The sequence below is a fragment of the Hyla sarda genome, chromosome 7 (assembly GCF_029499605.1).
Source record: "Hyla sarda isolate aHylSar1 chromosome 7, aHylSar1.hap1, whole genome shotgun sequence".
Lineage (NCBI taxonomy): Eukaryota > Metazoa > Chordata > Amphibia > Anura > Hylidae > Hyla > Hyla sarda.
The window spans coordinates 23,285,762-23,312,893 of record NC_079195.1 but is presented as its reverse complement, the minus strand read 5'-3'; the positions used below and the strand labels follow the sequence as shown (position 1 = coordinate 23,312,893).

Genomic DNA, 27,132 nt, shown 5'->3' with positions numbered 1-27,132 from the left:
TACTTCATACATTACTGATCTGAACGGAGTGAGGTCACTGTTCACACAACTATCAGCTTTCCTTATCTCTGTGTAATGTAATATTTTTGTACATGCTCAGTCCATGGGATACTATGGTACTTTTCAATACAAAAAAATAGGGTACCATACAAAAAAATTATCATATAATGATCTTGAGAAACTATGATAATAAATCACTGCCACCTACCTCGTAGTGTTTCCATTGAAGGTGAAAGTCTTGATTGACCAGGTTCTTCTGAAATCTTTTGCTGGTGAGGTAAATTTCTATTTTTGGAGGAAATTTGGATCCTGTTGACATTCATTGGTTGAACCCTGGGCAAGCTGCTTGTCTTTGGTGCCATTGAGTAATCTTTCTGAGGGATGGCAGGTAGGCTTGGGTTACTGAACCTCTTAGTCGTTGGTTTGACCCCAACATTGCTCTTTTTGTGCCTAATGGTGGCTCGTCTAACCAGTGGATTCTCTGATGGTTTCATAGATCTAATTTCATTTACCCTCTCAGAGCTCCCTCCATAACGTGTTGGATGAGGAGGAAGCCACACGGGGGCAACCGAAGGAGCAGTCATTGGTTTGGTATTATTTGATTCCTCAGTAGATTTAAAGGATGGTTTAGGTTCTTTAACAACACTTTTGCGGTCCTGGGTGTGCAAAGGGACCTGATTATCCTTTCGTTGTGTCTGAAATTGTCCTCCACCTGCATTCTCTGTGTTGTGCTCTCTAAAAGGCTTTTCCTGGTAGAACCCAGATTCTTCCATGGAGTGGCCTAGCAGAAGCATGGGATTAAATATCTGTGTAGGGTAGAAATTATATGTCTTTGCTGATGTATCTTTTTCCCTATGTGAACTTTTGTTTTCATCCGGTGTTTTATACAAGACAGAGGTGGTGGATTGTTCCACAGTTTGGGGTGCAGAAGGATAAGAAGTGGTAAATTTGTCACAAGGAGGAGTTAAACTTCTCAATCTACCCCTTGAAAAACTTTCAGTATTGGAGATGTCCTGTAGCTTTTCGTCTTGGTCACGAATCGGGTAAGGATCGGTGTTACTCCGCTGCCTTTTTATTAATTTTGTATTTTCCGAGACTGTAGGGGAGGTTTCAGCAGTTTCTGAACCAGGACACATTGTGTCTTGCTTAATGTCAAACACAGAATAGTTATCACCCAAAATACTTTCTTGGTGGACAGACACTGTGACCGACTCTTGTAGAGGTACTTGTGTGGGTACTTCTGTGTTTATACTTTCTGGTAATAAATGATTAACTTTACTTTTTAAACTAAGTCCAGGTAGATCTTCAGGTACAAACCCAACATCTTTAAGTTTTATGGGAAAAAAGTTTAATTTATAATGGTCACGCTCATCTGGAGGAACACTAGTGCTTTGATCCACCTGTGAAAAACCTTGGCTGCTGTAAGGGTCCAACATTTCCACAGTTGTGACATCTTCCCAATGGGGTTCTAGATCACCTAAGTCCTGATTCTGTAAGCCAATGCTTGAGTCAACCATTGAGTATGTGCTTTTTTCTGTAAGTGATCCCGTTAGCTGCAAATATGATCCGTTGATATCTTGGCCATCAAAAGTTACTACTTGGACCTCTGGTTCTGCATTGTAGCTAGGTCCTAGGTTATTATAAAGTTCATTTTGGGTTTCTGTAGGTCTTACATATTCAGGCTCAATAGACTTTGTTTTAGTATCGCTCAAAGTATTGGCATAGTCTCCTTCCCCAGTTTCTTCCCTCAGTTTTGGACCACTAACATTCAGTTGGGCGTCTAGATCTATTGCACAACCCATATAGGATTTCGCATCAGTAGTAACTATTGTATTATACTGCAACTCAAGTACAGTTTCTTGATTCAGTGTGTTTGGAAGAACTTCAAAGGGTCCTTCACCAGTCCCTACAAGAGTCTTAATACTATGTGGCTTCTCTTCCAGTGCCTCATATTCTAGGTAGGCAATCTCTATATCCTTAGTTAACTCAGGTTCGTTGGATGTTTCTGGTGAATCACACTTCTGCTTCGTATCATGGCTGTTTAGCTCTTCATCGATGGCACTTTCATCAAGGACCCTTGAATCTTTGGACAACTCCTCATGGTGTTCACAGTCTCCACTGGATATAACCTGAGCTTGTTCTTTTGCCATTTCCTTTTCTTCAGTGGATGGTTCAGTATTGATTCTTTTCTTTTGCTGGACTTCATCCATCCCTTCAGATATCTCGACAATGCCGGTGTTTATGTCCCCACCCTTTGTATCCTTAGGTTCAGATGTCTCCTGTAAAGCATTTTTACCAGCAGTATCATAGATGCCCTGCATCTCAGGACAGACTCCCTCTGAATAGCATCCATGTGTTCCATCATTTCCATCACTGAAAGACTCTTCACTGACATTTCCATCCCGCCGAGAGTCAATGTCGATCTCAACTCCTGCCATTTTTAATATATCCTCACTATTGCTCATTTGATTTATATCTTGTCGCTCTGTACTAAAGGTTTCTTTATCATCATCTGTGGTTTCTTCATTCACAGTTACTATTATGTCATTCAATGCCTGGTCTTCATCACACTCCTCATTCTTCCTCCCACTGACTTTCTCATTGTCCTGTATCTGTATATCTGCATTATTACTATGAGGCCTAGCCATGTCACCAACTACCTCATTGCCTAAAGCCCTCACCAACTCAGTGGCTATCTCCTCCATGAGATACCCAGTCAGGTTACCGATGGTTTCATGAACTGGAGGTCTAGTTTTTTCCTCATCATAAGATCCTGTTTCCTGACTGACCATCTCCCTATCATGAGGCCCAGCCTCTGCATTGACTTTCTCCTGATGACAAGATCTAGTATTATCATGATAAGTTGCTGGACTGTGAAGTGTGTCCTCCCTGTTATCTGTCTCAATGTCTCCATGACTAAGGGGATCAGCCTCTTTACTGGACTGCTGTAATTCAAAAAGCAAAATCTCCTCCCTGACTGGTTCCAGGTCATTAAGATCATCTACTTCATTTACTGTCTCCAGACTGAGAGGACTGGACTTTATGCTGGCTGTCTCATGACCATGAGGCCCAGCCTCTTCACTGTGTGACTCTGCCTCCTCACCGACTGTCTCATCCCTATTTGCCTCAGCCTCCTCACTGACTGACTCATCCCTATGTGGTTCAGTCTCCTCACCGATTGTCTCATCCCTATGTGGCTCAGCCACCTCATTGACTGTCTCATCCCTATGTGGCTCAGCCTCCTCACCGACTGTCTCATCCCTATGTTGCTCAGCCACCTCATTGACTGTCTCATCCCTATGTGGATCAGCCTCCTCATCGACTGTCTCATCCCTATGTGGCTCAGCCTCCTCACAGATTGTCTCATCCCAATGTGGCTCAGCTTCCTCAACACCTGTCTCATCCCTATGCGGCTCAGCCTCCTCACAGATTGTCTCATCTCTATGTGGATCAGCCTCCTCAACACCTGTCTCATCCCTATGTGGCTCAGCCTCCTCAACGCCTGTCTCATCCCTATGTGGCTCAGCCTCCTCAACGCCTGTCTCATCCCTATGTGGCTCTGCCTCCTCACCGACTGTCTTATCCTTATGTGGCTCAGCCTCCTCACTGACTGTCTCAGGACTATGAGGCAGAGTTTCTTCACTAATAGTGTCAGGACTGTGAGAGTGAACGTCTTTACCGGCTATGTCATGACCATGAGGCCTATCCTCCTCACTTACTGTCTCCTGATCATTAAGCTCAGCATCCTCCTTTAACATCTCATGACCAAAAGGCTCATCATTTACACTCAATGTCTCTAGACCATAAAGCCCAGTCTCCTCATTCAGCATTTCCTGACTATGAAGTCCGGCATCTCCAGTGTGTTTCTCCTGACCATGAGGCCCCAAACCCTCACTCATTCTTTCTTGCTCATTCACCTCAGTGTCCTCACTGACTGTCTCATGACCATGAGAACCAGTGTCTTCACCCATTTTCTCATTACAACAAGGCCCAGCCTCCTCATCAACTGTTTTTTTATCATGAGGCCCAGCCTCCTCACTCTTTGTCTTATGACCATCAGACACTTTCTCTTGACCATGAGGCCCAGCCTCCTCATTGACTGCTTTTTTATCATGAGGCCCAGTGTCCTCAGTCAATGTCTCATGACTATAAAGCCCAGTGTCCTCACTGGTAGTTTTCGGACCATAAGGTCCGGCATCTTCATTGTGTTTCTTTTGACCATATGGACCAGTGTCCTCTTTCACCCTTTGTTTATCATGAGGCTCTGGGTTAAGTTCAACACTCTCCTCACTGGCCGTCTCCCACTCATCGGTTTCATCACTAGATGTCTCAGTTTCATTTCCATCTTGAAGATTTCTCATTTCACTCTTTATATGTCTGTCCTCTGTAGCTGGCTCTACCACAGCATGAGATGGCTCCAGTCCACCTAGTAAGGTGGCATTACATATTTCTTGTGTGTTATTGTTGGATGGTGACACGTCAGGTGATCCTTGACTCAATACTTTATGGCAGCTAGATACACTGGCTTGTGTCCCAGGATTTACGATTTCACTAGTCAGCATTTCCAGAGCAGGCGGCTGCAAATTATCCTGTAAATCAGAGTCCAATTCCATAGCTGTCTCATAACTGAGGCCACTTTGGTCTGTCTCTTTTGTTCTTCTGCATGTAGACGTCAACGTTCTCTGTGAGCTGGAGGCCTCCTGTTCCGGTCCTTGATCATCGTCTAAAAGACTTTCCATTGTTACTCCATCTGTAAGATAAATGCAAAAGAAGTTATAAAAGTTAAAGAAAAAAAATCATTAATAAAAATTAAAACAACTGAAAATGTAAAGCGTTGGCCATTTTTTTTATACAATAGATGTTTTTCAGAAGGTCGTGTTAGACCACATATTCCAACCTCCCTGCCTTCTGAAGGTAGAGTGTTTTTGGAGTTGACTGTCATTTGGATGGTGTGACTTGCCTACACAAGAGTTGGGGAGAGAGAAAGGATTATACACAGGGTCCCTCTAATCTCTCCCTTCTGAACTTGTCGTAATGCCACGACCCCGGCAATCAGATATCTTATCCCCAATCATTTGGATAGGGAATAACATGTCTAGGGGCGGAGTACCTTTAATCTAGGTTAACTCAGTTTCTTGAAGTATTTGGAGCTGAGAAACATCTCGTTTATGCCTCATAAAAGTCACTTTACATCTGGTTTGCCCCCCCTTTTGGAACACAGAGCTCTCTGCTGACATCATGACCACAGTGCTCTCTGCTAACATCTCTGTCCATTTTAAGAACTGTCTACAGTAGGAGAAAATCCCCATAGAAAACATATGCTACTCTGGACAGTTCCTAAAATGGACAGAGATGTCAGCAGAGAGCACTGTGTTCCAAAAAGAAAATAATTTCCTCTGTAGTATTCAGTAGCTAATAAGTACTGGAAGGATTAAGATTTTTTAATAGAAGTAATTTACAAATCTGTTTTTAGCTTTCTGGCACCAGGTGATTTAAAAAAAAAAAAAGTTTTCCACCGGAGTACCCCTTTAAAATACACTGTGAGAACAAAGTCTTTGGGCCTGTTCGTCGTCTGATCGTAGGGTTTTGCCACCTTTAGGCTAGGTTGAGACTACGAAGCTTTGAAATTGCATGCGGAAATTCCGCTTGCTAAAATGCATAGTGTAGTGAATGGGTTTCCGTTCACAAATTCACACTTCGCGATTGGTTAAGCAGAATTTGTGAACGGAAAATCCGCTTGGAAATTTCCGCCTGAAGAATGGGGTTGCTCTTTCTTCAGGCGGAAATCCGCACGGAACACATTGCAGTCTATTGGAGACTGCAGTGTCCACGCGGTCCTAGCGCCGACTGATTCAGTTCAGCGCCGGCCGCATTCGGAATCTCCGGGTGGAAATTTTCTGCCTGGAGATTCCGTAGTCTGAACCTAGCCTTAAAGATATTTATCCACCAGCCACACATCTCCTTGTGTAAGGATGCATTCTAACCATGTTTTGTGCCTTTAGAAGGCCGAATCCAGCATGAAAATGTAAAAATCGCCTGCAGCCGTATCCCTGCTGGACCTGTGCGAAATCCCATTCAATCTAATGTGCTGAACAGAGCTAGTGGTCATCAGAGGGGGTCTTTGGATATGTTTGCGGTATGCACCCGGTGCACAAAGTGGTAGAACATAATGTATAATTCTTCCAACCTCTGGCTTTAGGTAATGTTCCCATTCACTGACTTCTGTACTGTATTGTGTATACTGACACCTTGCAGCACATTTTTTCAGAGAACAGTAATGTTGGAAATTTCAGGAGATGTGACAAGGCAGCAACATATTAAGAGTTTTCTGTTAACCCTTGAAGCACTAGAGCAGTCCAGTTTAGCCGTGCTGTAGTATCAGGGAGTATCAGTCAGATAAAATTAGCCAAACTCCTCCCAGGCAAAGGGCTCACACCCTGCTCCTGTATTCCGTGAATGTTTTCACGTATGAAGAGCTATAAGCAGCTGAGGGCTGCCAAGTGACCCAGGAACTATTTCGCAGGTATAAGAAAGTATAATTAGAGGTGCAGCAACAGTGACCTGACCAGTCAGCGAAACAGGGATAGTGTGTAAGGGGTGGTGGCGTCTCAGTCTTCAGTAAACCAACAACTTTACATAAACTTTCTTTACATATGTGGCACAACAGGCTTGATGGCTGCGATACAAGCTTGGTGGCACAAACAATATTGTTGACCAGGAGCTTTTGTTTTTTCTCATTCAAAAGAGTTATTGTTTTTAAATAACAACAGGGAAAAGGGGTAAAAAAGAAAAAAAAGGGGGAAGGGGAAAAACCCACACATCACTAGTAGAACACTTTCATAGTACAAGATACAGTAATATCATCAATTAGTAACAATGAGGTGTATGTAAAAAAACAACAACAGATGGGTTTAACAACGACACTAAAATAAACATATAAACAAACGGCATAATCCCAATAATAGAAAGGTCAAACTGTCCCTTTAATACTGAAAATCAGAAACATCTAGCTACAAGCTAAAACTGTAGAGATAGGAAAAAAAGAAAAAAGTTTAAAAAAAAGGCATATATTTTTTATATATATATATATATATATATATATATATATATATATATATATATATTATATAAATACCCGAATATAAGCCGAGGCCCCTAATTTCACCCCAAAAACCCAGGAAAAGTTATTGACTCGACTATAAGCCTAGGGTGGGAAATACATCATCCCCCCCGTCATCATCCAGACCCCCGTCATTAACACCCCCATCATCACCACCCTATCATCCCACCTTCATCATCACCACCTGTCATCATCCCCCCCTTCATTATTACCTTGTCATCATCCCCCCCCTTCATCACCGCCTGTCATCATCCCACCCACCCCCCCTCTTCATCATCACCGCCTGTCATTTACAGTGGTCTTCAACCTGCGGACCTCCAGATGTTTCAAAACTATCCGATGGCTGTCCGGGCATGCTGGGAGTTATAGTTTTGAAACATCTGGAGGTCTGCAGGTTGAAGACCACTGCAGCCTTCGTCATCATCCAGACACCCCCCCCCCCCACTCCCACACCCCCTTTAGTTTTGTACTCACCTCCGCTCGGCAGGAAGGCCTCTTCTCTGCGCTTCGGGCCCGGCCCCAGAATAGTGATGTTGCCTTGACGACGACGCACAGGGACGTTCATGCGTTCACAGGGACGTTCAAAGGGACGTTCAACGTCCCTGTGCGTCGTCGTCAAGGCAACGTCACTATTCCGGGCCCGAAGCGCGGAGAAGAGGCCCCCCCAATGAAGATGGACAGCCCAGAACGACTATCCCTCCCCACCCGACGGTCCCTGCAGCACAGATGACCTGGACCAGCTCACCCTTCCTTCCCGTGCTGAAAAACTTGGCTTATACTCGAGTACATACGGGGGTATATATATATATATATATATATATATATATATATATATATATATATATATATATATATATATATATACACACACATATACATATATATACACATATACATATACACACACATACATACACACACTGTATATATTTAAAATAATCAGAAAATGGGGACACCTAGCCACAAGCTTCAAATCCGAAAATCAGGGCTAAAACCGCAACAATCATCGATCCACCAGACTGTGAACATACCTAAAAAAGAAGCTAGACTTGAATACAGTTGCAAACATAGCAAAGTGCATCCGGAAAAGTATATGAGAAATGCAAATAAATATTAAGGAACAAGCTAAAATAGAAAGACGGTATATGCCTGAAATAGATATAGGTAGATCATGTAGTATACAAAGTCCTATACGTAGCAGAGTTCATGAACCCAAGGCATCCATAATTTATCATGCTTAGCTGACCTAGTCGTATAGACATCGGACGGAATTCCTCCATACGATGAATATGACCAATTTCAGTAAGACATTCTGTCACAGACGGACAGATACTTCAACATGTCCACTACATTGGCGCTATACTCAGTAACTTTCAGGTTTGGCCTGCCCTGTAGTGGAGTTTTGGGTCTTTAGGAGGCCAGTCCCTTCCACAGTCCCATCTGGTGTCAAATTGGCCCAGTCACTTAGCATGAACCTGCCCTGCCTCCGTGAGTCTTTGTGACCACCTGGCCTCTGTCTTGGGTTGCCTGAGCACTAGCTGATGCCAATGTGTGTCCTACATGTTGTCCAATATTCTGCACAACGGGAGTACGGTCCCAGAATACGGGGTGGACACCAATGTTTGAGCCTAAATGCTTTATAGTTAGAGATACTGGCCGGCACTTATCATTGTAGGTATAAGTGTAGCATATGTGGTGCCTGGGTGTTGCAATGGTGTAGCAGGGTCTGGTGGTATTAACCCAGTGGGGTAAGGTATTATTAACCTCTGATTAGTCGTTTGAGCCTAAATGCTTTATAGTTAGAGATACTGGCCGGCATTTATCATTGTAGGTATAAGTGTAGCATATGTGGTGCCGGGGTGTTGCAATGGTGTAGCAGGGTCTGGTGGTATTAAACCAGTGGGGCAAGGTATTATTAACCTCTGATTAGTCGTGACGCCAGGATGTGGTTGTTTCAGTATAAGGCCCTGCCGACAACCAACTCAGAAACGGCAGGCAATAAAGGAATGTCCACAGCAGGAATTGTGAAAATAACTGGAACTTCTACTTGGAATTCTTGTTAAACAGTCTTTACAAATATGCAGTTTCTCTAGAGGCAACTGGGATGCAGGATACCTCACAGGCTTGCTGGGACTTGTCGTATTGAGATGATTTATGCAGGCGACTGTGCTACTAATATTATTCTTGAGTTGAGTAGTAGTCACTAGAATTGTAGATAGAGCTTGATAACTCATGTTTTGAAGTCGCTGCAGGTTCTTTAAGCTTTGGCCTAGATGAGATGAATTTAGATAGTACAGGTATTGTGCTTTCTTATGAATCCAGGAATCAAGAGAGAGTTTAGAGACTACAGCCCCTTATATACTAAGGGGGCTGGACTAAAGCCCATTGGTTGCTAAGCTTGTGGTTCCTGTGCCCATGGCACTCTGAGTAGTGTCACATGACAGTGGTTCACATGACTAACCTCTATACATTTGTACAACTTTATGTATAATGAACAATATGTACACAACACATTTACAATGCATTAACAGAAGGTGAGCAAGGGGTGAGCCCTGCAGGAGAGCCCTATGGAGTGCAGGGATTCTGCCAGAAGGGACCTAGAGATGGTACAGGACCATGTCCTGTACCGGGATACCACACATTTTTCTACACCTTTTTTTATGGGTGCTGGTAATGTGTCGGAGCACCATATTTATGAAATGGTCACAGAGCCTTTGATAAATTTTGTGCAGGTCAAATTTTTTCTGAAATTTCTCTCTTCACATACACCAAAAAGCTAAGCTAAGTCTGGGCTGGGGTAGTTTTAGAGACTTTTCAGTGTCTTTGTGCCTTTTTTTTGTGCCTTTTCACAAAAAGGCGCAGTTCAAAAAACCCGTCCATATCATGTTGTGGTGTCCCGGATTGCATCCGTTAACTTGTGGTGAGGTCCCCAAAGTCAGAGTCCCTAGCTACCGGTGGGGTCCTCATCAATAGTTAGCCCCTTGTCACCCCTTTCATAGTTCAAATTATTCAAATTCAATGTGTAAATATGTACATAAAACGTACTTACCTTGTTGTAGTGTCGCGGGACCTGTAAGTCACGATGTGTTCCAAAACTCTATGGTTTCTGGTTCAAGGACCTTTGGAGGAAGTCAGGTGTTTGCCCACCATGCATTGTAACGGTGAGTGACAGCTGACACGGACCAATCCATAACGGCCCTGCCCCTGCCCATATAAGGGAGCGGCGGCCATGATTCTCTCTCTTTCCTCGTGGACTGCTGATAGAGGAGGATCTGCGCAGCTATCATCAGCAGTGACTAGGCCCAAGCCTTGCGGCAACGGCCATCTTACAAAACTGTGAGTTATCTAAATCCCTGCAAGATCACCGGACCTAAACAGACCCCTAAATCTGGACGGATCTCTGCATCAATCCTAATTCTACTAGTCTTTTGGATAAGCTAATGGTCCGCAGCATCTGTCAATCACTGCCGTACTACATAGAGACTGTATTGCTAAGACTGTTGCTGTTAATTGGATGTACCGCAAGTACCTCAGTAAAGTTTATACAAGTTCAAGTTCATCTCTATTGTGGACCTTCATTCATTTAAGCATGCACCTATTGTTTCTGGAAGGGTGGCGATAGGCCGAAGATTTATCTCAGCGTATTAACCCGCACCCTGGCGTCACGAGTTAACCCCTCATATACAGAAGCAACACCCCAACTACACTACACCCCCAAGGCCCTACCACAATGTGTATTTCCAAAATCAGTGGATTGCAACTCCAAATCAGCAGAAACGTGTAAACCAAAAGGCGCAAATAAACCCTGCTTGCGCCTTTTTTTGCACATTTTCTAGACACAAAAACAGTCTAAAGACAATGATAAATGTTGGCCACTGTCTCTTTAAGGAGCACTCCACTGTACCTTGTAATGGTGACTTCACACAGATTAACTTTATCTTTAAAACCACAGTGCAATATTTAATCCTTCACTGTACGCAGCAGGAGGGACGGTTCCAACTCACATGGTTTATCTTCCAAGAGTCCTCAGTTTTGTCACAGTTGTTCCAACTTCAACCAGCCTGCTCTTTGTTTTTACGGGTTTTCCGCTGCGTATTTGAAAGGGGCGGGCTCTTCTCGGCTGTCCTTAGTAGATTGTCCGCGGCGGAATGTACGCTGCGTAAAATCCGCCGCAGTCCCTACTGACTTCAATGGGGCTTGCGGCTGATTTTCCGCAGCGTAAATTCCTCTGTGGAAAATCTGCTGCGGATAGCCGAGTAGAGCCCACACCCTTTCAAATACGCAGCGAAAAAAGCGCAAAAACAAAGAGCGTGTGAACGCACCATCAGGCTGCATTCACACCTCGTTTTCACTGTACGGGTGCCGGGGAGTGGACTTAAAACAGTCAGGAAACTGGTCAAAAAGGAGCCGACTGGATTCTACGTTTGACTCTGGTCGGCTCATTAAAGTAAATTGATTTCAGCGCCGGTCCGACTGGGGTACGGGAGCGCCCGGTTTTCCACTCCCCAGCTGGATCCGGCACCCGTACAGTGAAAACGAGGTGTGAATGCATATCTTAAACCTCTTTGTGGGCCTCAGGACAACCTGTCCCTCACTATCCTCTGGTGTCTGGGCTGCCTGTCCTTGATATCTGCTCTATTTTGGAGACACCATCTCCACAGCCTGCAATACCAGCAATGGCTCCAAAATTCTAAGGGAGAGATTTATCAAAACCTGTCCAGAGGGGAAAAAAGTTGACCAGTTGCCCGTAGCAAAAAATCAGATCGCTTCTTTCATTTTTCAGAGGCCTTTTCAAAAATGAAAGAAACTGGTCAACTTTTCCTCTGGACTGGTTTTGATAAATCTTCCCCTAAGCCTTTCTAAAATGTACTGGCCTACTGACAACACTGGGGTCTTGCTATCCCCCTTCTTGACATTATGTTCCTCCAGGTCTGTGTCTCTACTGTCTCGCACTGGCCGCTGCACAGATTAACAGGCTAAGGGTACGTTCACACGAGAGGATCCCTTGTGCGTATTCGCTGCGGATCCGCCACTGAAGGACCGCGGTATGCTGCCTTTACAGGTGCCTGCTCAGAGCGGCAATATGCCGCTACAAACACACTCGCACATCGCGGCAGCTCTCGGCCTAGCTCATAGAGCAGTGGGAGCGGTTGCGATGTGTGCGAGTATACCATGCATGCGCAGCGACTCGCACAACGCTTAGCGGCGTATTGGCAGCATACAGTGGTCCTTCAGCGGTGCGGATCCGCATCGTAATACGCGCAGGGGATCCGCTTATGTGAATGTACCCTATGGCTAGGTTCATCCTGCATTTTGACTCTCTTCGCATGTATACGTCTGCATTCGGCCAAGAACGGGATGCCGATGTGTACTGTGGTTGAGAGCAGCAGATGCAATTCATTTCAACAGCCCAAACGGAGTCATCTAATGGGTTAAAGGGGTACTCCGCCCCTAGACATCTTATCCTTTGGACAGGGGATAAGATGTCTAATTGCGGGGGTCCCGCCGCTGGGGACCCAGCGATTTCCCTGCTGCACTGGGCATTCGTTCGTTGGGTGCAGCATCGGAGGCTCGTGACATCACGGCCACGCCCCCTCAATGCAAGTCTATGGGAGGGGGCGTAGCGGCCATCACGCCCCCTCCCATAGACTTGCATTGAGGGGGCATGGCCATGACCTCATGAGCGGGGCGTGACATCACAAGCCTCCGCCCCACATCGCCAGTCCGGATGTCTGGGGTGCCGCAGCGAGATTGCGGGGGTCCCCAGTGGCAGGACCCTTGCGATCAGACATCTTATCCCCTATCCTTTGGATAGGGGTTAAGATGTCTAGGGGCGAAGTAACCCTTAAGGCCGTATATGCTATTTTAACCAAACTCCAAAGCGTGGTCTGCTGCGTCATCCAGTCCTGTTCAAACAGTGTACATGGACCGCCAGAGTCACTAGGGGACTCTGTTCCAGCCATTGAAATGAATGGCACCTGCTGCTTTCTGTCACAGAATACAAAAGGATAAGGGCTCATTCACTCTGCATCATTTCTATGAGGGAATTTCAGCAGCCATCTTCTGAATTGTTGCTTTATGTCTCTGGGGGATTATGTTGGGAAACTGAACATGTTCAATCTCCCAGCGGAATCTAATTTCGCTACGGAACTTCCGACTTGAGCGCGACATGATCTGAGCAGCAGAATCCCATTGAGATCAAATGGAATTTGAGGCAAAATTCCTTGGTGTGAACAGGCCCTAACCGCGAACGAGAGTCAAATCACAGTATGAACCTAGCCTTACTTCACTCACAGAGTATGAGCAGACCCCTCCGACACGTCATGTGGTTACACCGCACACCCCCCACTGGCGCCATAATCTTTATTAAGGATTTCTATCTGTCCCCTCCTGTCAGTATTGTGGCACAGCGCTCGGCACCACTACATCAGTGGGCAAGCACTTTCTGGAAGTTGGCAGACAGCAAACACCATTTCCCTGCTGCACAGAAACCATGACAGCCCTGAATCCAAGGGATACCACATGCACAGCATAGCATGCAATGTAACACGGCAACCAAAATAAACTGTCCTAAAAGTGACATATATAAAGTTTTATGTAAGGCTGGGTTCACACCACGTTTTTGCAATACATTTCCCGTATCAGGTTTTTGGTTGAAAACAAATTCCTCAAAACCTGACTAAACTGTATCAAAACGTGTGTACAAATTTTAACCCATATACAGTAAAAAAATAAAACGTATACAGTTTGAAAAGTGATGTCCGGTTGCATCAGTTTTTTAAGAAAAAAAAACCATACTTTTTAACTTTTCACTCTATTATGAATAACGTTTCACTTGTTCGATTGAAATTCCAAGAAAAAAACTGTGCAAAGTCAAAAACCGTATGGAACTATACGCACATACAGTTCTGTAGGGTTCCCAATGACTCTTATGTAAAAAAAAAAAAAAAAAATGTATACGGTTTCCATATGGTTTTTCACCTGGACCAAAAACCGTGGTAGGCTGCGGTTTTGGGTACAGGGGAAAAAAACTGACAAAATCGTACAAGACGTAAAACGGATAAAACCGGATGCATATTTTGGCATACAGTTTTCAATGGAGAGTCAATGCATACGGTTTTCAATACGGTTCCGTACGGTTTTCAAATTTTAAAACGTATACGTAAACTGTATTGCAAAAACGTAGTGTGAACCCAACCCTAAGGTGGGAGGGAGAATATGAGCTCTATCCCCCTTAAAGATGTCATTTACATTGCCTTTTCTACAGGGTTTCTCAAAAGACCCCAAAAGTTTTGCCACAAAACACTAAAAACAAAAACTACTCATGTGGTGTGCGTTACAATTTGTGAGAGATGTAGTAGTAGTAATAAGTACAGGGGGGGTGTGATATCTGGGCGCAGTGCACATGTGATCCCACAGGAACATTTACTATGATATCGCATTGCGTTTTCCCATGTTTTGGATGTATAATGGCTGTGCCACCCTGGCCTCAGTGGTAAAGAACCAAATATCTGAGACATGACATCAGCCGGGTGCAGACACATGGTGGGAAAACCCCTTGACTTAGTAGGCACACAGGTGTGGGAGGGAATGGGAGGAATAAGTTGTCCTCAGGTTTTTTTTTTTCAATAAAGTTTATTGAAAAGAGCAAGACGGGCCTGGTTTATAAGCCAGTGCAGGCCCTATGTCTGTTGCTTATAGCAACCAATCTAATTATCCAGTTCATGAAAAACAAGTGATCTAAATGGTTCCTATAAGCAACATTTCTTATTGTATTTGTTGATATATGTGTAATAGTTTTGTCTTTTACAGCGTATAGAGGGGCAGAAGCCTCAGGTTACAAAACTCATCATGCGATGATTTCAAGAAGCTTTATTTACACAAGAGTGAACAAGTTCAGTTAACCAACCATAAGGGTTGCACGTTTTCCTGCTATAGCCCAAATTGCAGTAAAATGGTGTTATTCTTGCTGGAAAAAAAAACACATTAAAGGGGTATTCCAGGCAAAAACTTTTTTTTATATATCAACTGGCTCTGGAAAGTTAAACAGATTTGTAAATTACTTCTATTAAAAAATCTTAATCCTTCCAATAGTTATTAGCTTCTGAAGTTGAGTTGCTGTATTCTGTCTAACTGCTTTCTGATGACTCACGTCCCGGGAGCTGTCCAGCTCCTATGGGGATATTCTCCCATCATGCACAGCTTCTGTGACGTGACATCATCATTGAGCAGTTAGACAGAAAACTTCAGAAGCTAATAACTATTGGAAGGATTAAGATTTTTTAATAGAAGTAATTTACAAATCTGTTTAACTTTCCGGAGCCAGTTGAAAAATAAAAAGTTTTTGCCTGGAATACCCCTTTAAGAATGCAAAAAAAATCATGCATTGTCAATATAGCCTAATCTTAGCCCTGTACATCGTAACTAGTGTTGCCACCTTTCTTGCAAAAAAATAAATACCGACCCTGCTAATTTGCATAATTAATTATATTTGAGTAACATCACAGGATACACATATGCGGGGGAAATTTTAACCTATTCTGACCCCTATACATTTTTTATTTCTCCTTATACGGGCCTGTATGAGGGCTCATTTTCTGCGCCACGATCTACGAGTACCACGAGTACTATTCTTGCTTTGATATGACTTTTTGATTGTTTTTTATTTTTTTTTATTAAATTCGGGAGTTGCAGTTAGTTACTAACTACAACTCCCAGCATGCCCTGATACAGCCTGTGGCTCAGTAGCTGCTCTGAACGAAAACTACAACTCCCAGCATGTTGGTCTATAGTGTAGTAGGTATATAGCAGTGGTCTTCAACTTGCGGACCTCCAGATGTTGCAAAACTACAACTCCCAGCATGCCCTGATACAGCCTGTGGCTCAGTAGCTGATCTAAACGAAAACTACAACTCCCAGCATGTTGGTCTATAGTGTAGTAGGTATATAGGAAAAAAAAACAATATCTGCACCAAAAGTAATCGGCAACTATATATACTATACCAGTGGTCTTCAACCTGCGGACCTCCAGATGTTGCAAAACTACAACTCCCAGCATGCCCGGACAGCCAACGGCTGTCCGGGCATGCTGGGAGTTGTAGTTTTGCAACATCTGGAGGTCCGCAAGTTGAAGACCACTGCTATATATAGTATAGGTCAGTGTTTCTTAACCAGGGGTGCCTCCAGCTGTTGCAAAACTACAACTCCCAGCATGTTGGACTATATAGTATAGGTCAGTGTTTCTTAACCAGGGGGTGCCTCCAGATGTTGCAAAACTACAACTCCCAGAATGCCAACAGCTGCTGGGAGTTGTCATTTTGCAACAGCAAATATAAAAATACCGGCAGGGTGGCCAAAATACCGGCTCTGCCGGTAAAATATTGTCCAGGTGGCAACCCTAATCGTAACCAATTAGTTTGAAGAAACTGTGTGGTAAAAAAATGGAAATGTAGCGCACCTATATCATCCATAAACTCCACCGTCAAATGTTCTGACCGTACTCCCATTCCTTTTAGTTGTCAAGTGAGGCAATGTTTACATGGCCATTGTACTCTACTGAAGGGAGCGCCATTGCTAAAGGACGCGAGTTTAGTAGAGAGATAAAAGTCGTATACACCAGACACCCAACAGACCCCATTCAAGTCAGTGGGATCTATTGGGAGCCGGCAGTGTCCATTGTGCTCAGACCCATTCGGCTCTTTTGTTTGGCGCTGAATGGACCTTGAAGGGATCAGAGCACAATGGCTGTGTGAGCTTAGCCTAAAGTCAGACATGCTAGTCTGGAAAGGATTGCACTCCCTCAATAATCAATACATCAAAATTGCAAGTGTTTGATGCTTGTCTGAACCCGGCCTTACGGAAATGACTTACCAAATACACTTATAAGGCTATGTTCACAATGCAGAATGTCCCAAAACGTTCCGCAGACAATGCACTTCCGGGCGGATTCCGCAGAAAGAACTGACACGCCGATTCTTTCTGAGGAGGCCGTAATCGGAATTTCGGCAGCAGAGGTTTCCGCCGTGTGCACGAAGCAGCAGAATCCCATTGAAAACAATGGGACTCTGCTGCAGCAAAATTTTTCTGCCATATTCCGCTGTGTGAATATAGCCTCAGGGTGCATTCACGCACATCGGACCCCCTGCAGATCTGTAATTGCGAATCTGCAATTTGCGGATGGTGGATTTTACAAGGTAATACAAGATGATTGGGCGCGTATACACGAGCAGGATCTGCTGCAGATTTTCTGCTGCAGATTTCATGTTGGTAAATCCACACTGCCTCTGCAGCAGATCACGTACGTGTGAATACACACATCGCCTTGTAAAACGTGCAGCGGATCTAGTGTGTGTGAATGCGTCCTAATGCTGAATCACTTGGTTGTATCAAGGAAATGCATGCTATGACAGTGTTTCCCAACCAGAATGCCTCCATCTGTTGAAAAACTACAACTCCCAGAATGCCCGGACAGCCGTTGGCTGTCCGGGCATGCTGGGAGTTGTAGTTTTTTTAAAACAGCTGGAGGTGCACAGTTTGGAGACCACTTCTCCAGAACTATACCTTCTGAGGGGGTATTATCTAGCCACAGCTGTATTTGTAGTTTTGTAACAGCTGGAGGCACCTTGGTTGGGAAACACTGTGCTATTGGGATCGCATGCAATGCATCTGCAATGTCACCTATGCAAAAAAAAAAAAAATCTGCAGCGTTGGCAAATTTGTCAGTATAGCAGAACGCCAATAAAAGGGCCCTCTGTCAACTTCCTGCAGTCCCTCCTAGCACATCACACGCGTGCATAATCTGCAATCTTGCGCGACATATCACTATGGAGCTGCGGCCTAAGGGACGAACGTGAACAAGGGTATGCTGTACGTACAAAAAAAAAAAAAAAAGCTTCAGAAAAAAAGTGTGTTTTTGTTTCCGTTTAAAAAAAAAAAAAAAATATATATATATATATATTATATATATATATATACACACGTTTTATACACTTAAATGTATTCTAAGACTGAAATTCGCTTCCCATTGACTTAGATATAAAAAAATGGATTACAGCATATATGTGTTTTGTATACAGCTAAAATAATCGTGAAAACCATGGAATCTCCACCCGATAGACGGCAATGCATTTGGTGAAGTGGATTTGCCGAAAGAACGCATGTACGTGAACGTTCTATTGATGGATCCGCTCAGAAAATCCAGCCAGAGATTCCGCGGTGTAAACCCGGCCTAAATAGAAGACGCAGTGTGAACCCAGCCTTCAATAAGCTTTATTTAAACAAAAAGCGAACAAGTTCAATAGGCTAGCCATAAGGTTATGTTCACATGATACGATTTCTGGTGGAAACACCTCAGGAATGCAAATCAAAAACCCCAAAAAATGAACAGTAAGAATATAGCCTAATCTTAGTATATTGGGACCAATATCTTGGAACAGTTTGCGCGGCAAAAAAACCTGAATGTGAACATAAATATTAGAGATGAGCGAACTTACAGTAAATTCGATTCGTCACGAACTTAGGAAAGAGTCTCCTAGGACTGTATCCACCTTTTCCAGCCCACGGGAGCACCTGAAAGCTGAACTAATTTATGCAGGATAAGTCATCAACTGCCGAGCCGAGAAGTTCGTGACGAATCGAATTTACTGTAAGTTCGCTCATCTCTAATAAATATAGTGTGGTGTGAACCTGGCCTAACATAAACATAGAAGATGCAGCGTGACCCCAGCCTTCAATAAGCTTTATTTAAACAAAAAAAAGCGAACAAGTTCAATAGACCAACCATAAGGCTATGTTCACATCATACGATTTCTGGTGGAAACACCTCAGGAGTGCAAATCAAAAACCCCAAAAAATGAACAGTAAGAAGATAACCTAATCTTAGTATATTGTGACCAATATCTTCGAACAGTTTGCGCGGCAAAAAAAACGTGAATGTGAACATAAATATAGCGTGGTGTGAACCTGGCCTAACAGAAACATAGAAGATGAAGTGTGACCCCAGCCTGCAATAAGTTTTATTTATATAAACTAAAGTGAACAAGTTCAATTGACCATTTTTTCTCATTCTGATGCTTTTTCCTGGTTTACTGCCGTAGCTTAAACCACAGTAAAACTGAGTAATTTTTGCTGCAATGTCGCCAAAACTGCAGAAAAAAGCCTCAAAGAATGCAAACCTCAAATAAAAAAAAAAAAAATGGAACAGTGTGAATTAAGCCTAATCTTAGTATCTTTGTATAGTGTGTCCTATTACTTCGAAGTCGATATCTTGCGGCAAAAACCCATGAAAGTGATCACAAATATAGCGTGGTGTGAACCCGGCCTAACGGAAACATAGAAATGTAGACCAAAGCGCGAATGTTCCTCGTAGGACTGTGAGCATTCACGTTTTTGTCTACATTTGTGTATATATATATATATATATATATATTTGCACATCGTATAGTGTTCCGCACAGTTAACCTCAGTATATTGTTGTCGACCCGGCACAACTTTTTTTCCGGAAACATAGAAAACGCAGTGTGAACCCAGCCTTAAAAAGAAAATAAAAAAAGATAAAGAAAAGAAGTTTCGTTCCTCCATGTCGCCTGAGCTATAACTTCACGAGCACGCCTGTAAATGCGAATTAACCATCTCCGACCTGATAAATATCCACGCCACAGAACCACCTCACGTACCGTCCTTCCAGGCATCAGGGGGTTAACCGATAGATTCCCATTATGGACGCCACAAGCTAAGATTTTTCAGGTCTGCGCGTGGAATCTGAACCTCCCCTCCTCCTCCTCCTTAGTCGTGACCACTCCGAGAGTCCAGTTAAACATTACACGTAGTTATAGATCAGCTACAAAAGTCATCGGATCAAATCGGACTTAGTCGCCCCTCACCCTTTCTCCAGCCCCCTTAGGGCTTCGCAGGCCCCTTGAACTTGTTACTAGGAATCAGCCATTACGGCACAGGGGGTCCACCACCTACAACTCTCCGACTGTGAGACTACAAATACCAGCATGCTTTGGAAAGTCCACACAGGTTACGAGACCACCGGTGTGCACAGTGCTGTATGCAGGTGGGGTGTAAAGGTTACTCCGTAAAGAGGTTGGGAGAGACCGAAAGAGCACTAGTAAAGCAAAATGCTATTTTACTTTGTTACCTGTGCACTGCAGACATTAGCCGGGGAGGGTCCACAGCAGCTCCTCGGGGCCCCCCTTAAACGAAGACGGATTAATGGGATGTGACAGTCACACTGCGGTCCCACCAGGAATAAAGGTATTTCCTGTAATGGAGAGAGGAGAGCAGGCAGGTGAGAGACAGCCGCAGTACGTCAGGGACATCAGAGAGAGACAGGGGTGTGGGGGAGGGGGAGGCACAGGTGAGACACACCTACAAAGCTTGGACGTCAGTAGGGGAGCAGACAGGCAGGGACAGGCCGAGAGATAGCATTACATGCAGCAGCGAGAGAACATACAGACATGTACAATACCTGGGTGAGAGAATGGTGCTGCTGTGCCTTTAAGGGTCTATCCACGCGAACAGGATTATGCGCAGATTTGATGCGCAGATTTTACATGCAGGATTTGAAGCGGTGTTCAGTCATTTAGTTTACATTGAAATCTGCAGCAGAAAATCTGCGCAGAATACTGTACGTGTGAATAGACCCTAAGAAATTCAATTGCGCGTTCCAAAGAATTAGGAAATTCTTGGCGAAACCGAAGTTCTGTCCCACTTCTGCCCGGTTGTTAAAGGGGTTGTGCGCTGCCCTGCAGTTCGGAGCTCCGCTCACAGCGTCCGGAAGTTCATTATGCTTCCGTGTTCGCAGCCGCCGGGCGTGACGTCTCGCCCGCAGCCGCATGGCCCCTTCGTGACATCTCGTCCGCCCCCTCGTGACGTCACGCCCGCCCCCTCTACCAAAGTCTATGGGAAGGGGGCGTGACAGCGGCCGCGCCCCCTTCCCATAGACTTTCGTTGAGCGGGCGGGCGAGACGTCACGAGAGGGCGGGCGAGACGTCACGAAGGGGCCGGGCGTGACGTCACGCCCAGCGGCTGCGAACACGGAAGCCCGCACACAGCGTTCGGAGTAATGAACTTCCGGACGCTGTGAGCGGAACTCCCAACAGCAGGGCAGCGCACAACCCCTTTAAAACTTTTTTTTTTCTTAAATTTTTACTTTAAGCATTTTTTTTTTTATAGGAAAAAAAACAATATCTGCACCAAAAGTAATCGGCAACTATATATACTATACCAGTGGTCTTCAACCTGCGGACCTCCAGATGTTGCAAAACTACAACTCCCAGCATGCCCGGACAGCCAACGGCTGTCCGGGCATGCTGGGAGTTGTAGTTTTGCAACATCTGGAGGTCCGCAGGTTGAAGACCACTATACTATACGGTTGTATTTACACACAGCTTCTAATCGCGCCTGTGTGTGTATGAATGCACCCTAGCAGAGTTTCCCAACCAGGGTGCCTCCAGCAGTTGCAAAACTACAACTCCCAGCATGTCCGGATAGCCATCGGCCGTTTTTTTTTAGCTTTTTTAAATTTTTATTATTTATTTTTTCTTAAATATGTTCACACAGGACAGGTATGCTGTATATTTATGTCTGGACTTATGTCAGAAATCTGCAGCATTTCTGCCTGTTAAATTACAGCGAAAAATCTGGCACAGAATCATGTGGGGGGGGGGGGGAGATTTATCAAAACCTGTGCAGAGGAAAACTTGCCCGGTTGCCCATAGCAACCAATCAGATCGCTTCTTTCATTTTGCAGAGGCCTTGTTAAAAATGAAAGAAGCGATCTGATTGGTTGCTATGGGCAACTGGTCCGACAGGAAAAGTTGACCAGTTGCCCATAGCAACCAATCAAAGTTTTGTTATAGACTTGTTGCATTTTATGGTGAATTTTGACGGTGTGATCACGTTGTGGTTTTGCAATAGATTGCACTTGCAGGTTTAGGGTGCGTTCCCACCTGGCGTATACGCAACGTATGCGTGTAGTGAGTTTTGGAGGCGGGGCCATGTGCCGGCGTGACTGTGACGCGCGGCTCCGCCTCCAAAACTCACTACACGCATAGGGCTGCCGCCGGAAAGCCCTGTGTGTATAGTGAGCGAGGAATACGCAGCGTATTTCCCGCTGCTGCTGCAAATTTTGCGCAGCGTGAAATACACTGCTTATACGCCAGGTGGGAACGCACCCTTATACTGCATTTTGACTCTCTGTCACAGGTATCCATCTTTCCGAGGATGGGATGCCTACGTATACTGTGGGGAAGAGCAGCGGGTGCCATTCATTTCAATGGCCCGAACAGAGTCACTTAGTAACCTTTTTTCGTCCATTTACGATATTTTAACCAGACTCAAAAGCGCGGTTTGCTGTGTTGTCCAGTTAAAATAGCGTATTTGGCGTATAAGGGGGAGATTTATCAAAACCTGTCCAGAGGAAAACTTGCCCAGTTGCCCATAGCAACCAATCAGATCGCTTCTTTCATTTTTAACAAGGCCTCTGCAAAATGAAAGAAGGGATCTGATTGGTTGCTATGGGCAACTTTCCCTCTGGACAGGTTTTGATATATCTCCCCCCCCCTAGGGTCCCCCTCAAATAAATGCACCCACTGCTCTCCACCACAGTATACATCGGCATCCAGTTCTCAGCAGAGAGTAAGGCTATGTTCAAAAAGCGGAGTATGTGCCCAGAAAATTTCCGGGGCGGACATTCTGCAAACAGCGGGCTCCGGCAGAATATGCCAGCACTAGGACCGCTTGGGAATGCTCCCAAAAAGAATTTACATATAAGCAGCGTATTTCACGCTGCGCAAAAACTGCAGAAGCAGCGGGAAATACACTGCGTATCCCTCGCTCACCATTCACACAGGGCTTTCCGGCAGCAGTCCTATGTATGTAGTGCGTTTTTGGGGCGGAGCCGTGTGTCACAGTCACGCCGACACACGGCCCCGCCTCCAAAACCCACTGCACACATAGGGCTGCTGCTGGAAAGCCCTGTGTGAATGGTGAGCGAGGGATACGCAGCATATTTCCAGCTGCTTCTGCAGATTTTGCGCAACGTGAAATACGCTGCACATACGCCAAGTGGGAACGTGCCCGAATTGTGAATTGTAATTTCCACAGCAGATGTTTCCGTTGCAGAAATTCCACCATGTGCACAGTGCAGCAGAATCCCATTGAAAACAATACGACTTTGCAGCAATGAAATTTCTGAGCAGAATTTTTTCCGCAGGTTCCCGCTCTCAAATTCCGCCGTGTGAACACAGCCTGAGGGTGCGTTCACACGCTCTTTGTTTTTGCGGGTTTTACGCAGCGTATTTGAAAGGGGCGGGCTCTTCTCGGCTGTCCATAGCAGATTGTCCGCGGCGGAATTTACGCTGTGGAAAATCCGCCGTAGTCCCTACTGACTTCAATGGGGCTTGCGGCGGATTTTCCGCAGCGTAAATTCCGCTGCGGACAATCTGCTATGGACAGCCGAGAAGAGCCCGTCCCTTTCAAATACGCTGCGGAAAACCCGCAAAAACAAAGAGCGTGTGAACGCACCCTTAAAACGCAGAATAAACCTAGCCTACATGACAGCGGAAGATCTGCACCGAATTATGGGGGGTTTTGGACTGGATTCTAAGGATGTGTTCACATGTTGCGGTTCTATTTCAATTTTGCAGAAAATTTTCCAAAACCCTGATAAAACTCCTGCACGCTCCCTGCAATGTGGATAAATCGTGGAAAACCCACAATGCTAGGGCAATATAACTAAAAATAAGAAAGAAAATGGGAAAAACGTGAAACATAAATTGACATACTGCAGATTTAAAAACTACACTGCAGGTTAACTTAAAGGGGTACTCCAGTGGAAAACAGAGCAGGAGAGGTTTGCGATGGGGATTTGCTCCTACTCTGGACAGTTCCTGACATGGACAGAGGTGTCAGCAGAGAGCACTGTGGTCAGACTGGAACAGCAGCGCATGACCTGCCGCGCATGACCCTAGTATCGCTCCGATGCTCGCAGTTATGCTTAGGACGTAAATGTACGTCCTGGTGCGTTAAGTACCACCTCACCAGAACGTACATTTACAGCGCTCGTCGTTAAGGGGTTAAGCAAAGATTCAGCACAGATTTTTCCTGCAGCATGTGAACAAGATTAATAAGGGTCTTTTAACACAGTTTAGAAGCAAATTCCCATAGCAAACCTCTACTAAACTGGGCGGTTCCCGAGACACGTGTCATCAGAGATTACTTAGATAGAAAAGAACAACCTAAACTTCAGAAGCTCATAAGTACTGAAAGGATTAAGATTTTTTAATAGAAGTAATTTACAAATCTGCTTAACTCTCTGGAGCCAGTTGAGTTATATATATATATATATATATATATATATATATATATATATATATATATAGATATAGATATAGATATATAGATATAGATATTAAAAAAAAGTTTTTTCCTGGATAACCCCTTTAACCCCTTAAGGACTCAGGGTTTTTCCGTTTTTGCACTTTCGTTTTTTCCTCCTTACCTTTTAAAAATCATAACCCTTTCAATTTTCCACCTAAAAATCCATATTATGGCTTATTTTTTGCGTCGCCAATTCGACTTTGCAGTGACATTAGTAATTTTACCCAAAAATGCACGGCAAAACGGAAAAAAAAATCATTGTGCGACAAAATCGAAGAAAAAATGTCATTTTGTAACTTTTGGGGGCTTCCGTTTCTACGCAGTGCATATTTCGGTAAAAATTACACATTATCATTATTCTGTAGGTCCATACGGTTAAAATGATACCCTACTTATATAGGTTGGATTTTGTCGGACTTCTGGAAAAAATTATAACTACATGCAGGAAAATGTATATGTTTAAAAATGTCATCCTCTGATCCCTATAACTTTTTTATTTTTCCACATACAGGGCGGTATGAGGACTAATTTTTTGCGCCGTGATCTGAAGTTTTTATCGGTATGATTTTTGTTTTGATCGGACTTTTTGATCACTTTTTATTCATTTTTTAATGCTATAAAAAGTGACCAAAAATGCGCTTTTTTTGACTTTGGAATTTTTTTGCGCGTACGCAATTGACCGTGCGGTTTAATTAATGATATATTTTTATAGTTCGGACATTTACGCACGTGGCGATACCACATATGTTTATTTATTAATTTTTTTACACTGTTTTATTTTTTTTATGGGAAAAGGGGGGTGATTCAAACTTTTATTAGGGAAGGGGTTAAATGACCTTTATTAACACTTTTTTTTTTACATTTTTTTTGCAGTGTTATAGGTCCCATAGGGACCTATAACACTGCACACACTGATCTTTTACACAGATCACAGGCGTGTATTAACACGCCTGTGATCAGTGTTATCGGCGCTTGACTGCTCCTGCCTGGATCTCAGGCACGGAGCAGTCATTCGCCGATCGGACACCGAGGAGGCAGGTAAAGGCCCTCCCGGTGTCCTGTCAGCTGTTCGGGACGCCGCGATTTCACCGCGGCGGTCCCGAACAGCCCGACTGAGCAGCCGGGTCACTTTCACTCTCACTTTAGAAGCGGCGGTCAAAGCTTCTAAAGGGTTAATACCACACATCGCCGCGATCGGCGATGTGTGGTATTTGCCGCGGGTCCCGGCCATTGATGAGCGCCGGGAACGACGCGATATAATGCGGGATCGCGGCGCAATCCTGCTTCATATCGCGGGAGCCAGCGCAGGACGTAAATATACGTCCTGCGTCGTTAAGGGGTTAAGCCAGTACATGTCTGGGGCCATCTGAAGTTTGCTAGAGAGCATTTGGATGATCTAGAAGAGGATTGGGAGAATGTCATATGGTCAGATGAAACCAAAGTCAAACTTTTTGGTAAAAACTCAACTCGTCATGTTTGGAGGAGAAAGAATGCTGAGTTGCATCCAAAGAACACCATACCTACTGTGAAGCATGGGACCAGGACGACTGATCTGAGTAAAGCAAAGAATGAATGGGGCCATGTATCATGAGATTTTGAGTGAAAACCTCCTTCCATCAGCCAGGGCATTGAAGAGGAAGTGGGGCTGGGTCTTTCAGCATGACAATGATCCCAAACACACCACCCGGGCAATGAAGGAGTGGCTTCGTAAGAAGCATTTCAAGGTCCTGGAGTGGCCTAGCCAGTCTCAAGATCTCAACCCCATAGAAAACCTTTGGAGGGAGTTGAAATTTCATGTTTCCCAGCGACAGCCCCAAAACATCACTGCTCTAGAGGAGATCTGCATGGAGGAATGGGCCAAAATACCAGCAACAGTGTGTGAAAACCTTGTGAAGGCTTACAGAAAACCTTTGACCTCTATCATTGCCAACAAAGGGGATATAACAAAGTATTGAAATGAACTTTTGTTATTGACCACCATAATTAGCAAATTCTCATTCTGTCTCTCATAGTTGAGGTTATAACCTATGATGAAAATTACAGCCTCTCATCTTTATAAGGGGGAGAACTTGCACAATTGGTGGCTGACTAAATACTTTTTTGCCCCACTGTAAGGGTATGTTTACATGGGCGGGTTACGAACGTGTTGTCCGCTGCAGGTTTGAGCTGCTATGAGTGTTTCACGGAAGATTTTCTGCAGTGCATGTCCACAGTGTTTTCCACTGTGGACATGCACTGCAGAAAATCTTCCGTGAAACACTCATAGCAGCTCATACCTGCTCCGGACAACACGTTCGTAACCCGCCCATGTAAACATACCCTTATCTATATTTCCTATTTTATTTTTTGTTATAGTTATTTATTATTATCAGTATATTCACTATTGTATTATTACTTGTTGTTATTATTATTATTTGTCAGTCATTTATTATGAGTATTCTTACTATTGCATTATTATTCTTTGTAAGGGTGTATCAGGTTTTTGATAAAAAAAAAAAACGGATTCCTCAAAACCTGACTAAACTGTATCAAAACGTGTGTACAAATTTTTATCTGTATACGATTGAAAACCGTATACGGTTTGAAAAATTATGTCCGGTTGCATCCGTTTTTTAAGAAAAAAA

At 44.2% G+C, this 27,132-nt stretch overlaps 1 protein-coding gene and 1 long non-coding RNA gene across 4 annotated transcripts in view; one reads left to right on the top strand and one right to left on the bottom strand.

Annotated features, from left to right (window-relative positions):
* Positions 1 to 27,132, bottom strand: part of LOC130281862 (uncharacterized) — a 97,301-nt gene that overhangs the window by 63,619 nt on the left and 6,550 nt on the right. The window contains exons 1-3 of one of the 3 annotated variants that reach the window (XM_056529596.1): positions 22,969 to 23,017; positions 20,265 to 20,387; positions 209 to 4,750 (exon numbers count right to left, since the gene is read on the bottom strand). In XM_056529596.1, coding sequence (XP_056385571.1) covers positions 209 to 4,739 — 4,531 coding nt within the window. In that variant the 5' untranslated portion in view covers positions 4,740 to 4,750; positions 20,265 to 20,387; positions 22,969 to 23,017. Of the gene's footprint in view, positions 1 to 208; positions 4,751 to 20,264; positions 20,388 to 20,594; positions 20,674 to 22,968; positions 23,018 to 27,132 lie in introns of those variants that run through there. The other 2 variants (XM_056529598.1, XM_056529597.1) reach the window with 2 other exon arrangements.
* The window catches only part of LOC130281863 (uncharacterized), a 106,946-nt gene that overhangs the window by 74,052 nt on the left and 5,762 nt on the right, over positions 1 to 27,132 (top strand). The gene's annotated exons all lie outside the window — the stretch shown is intronic.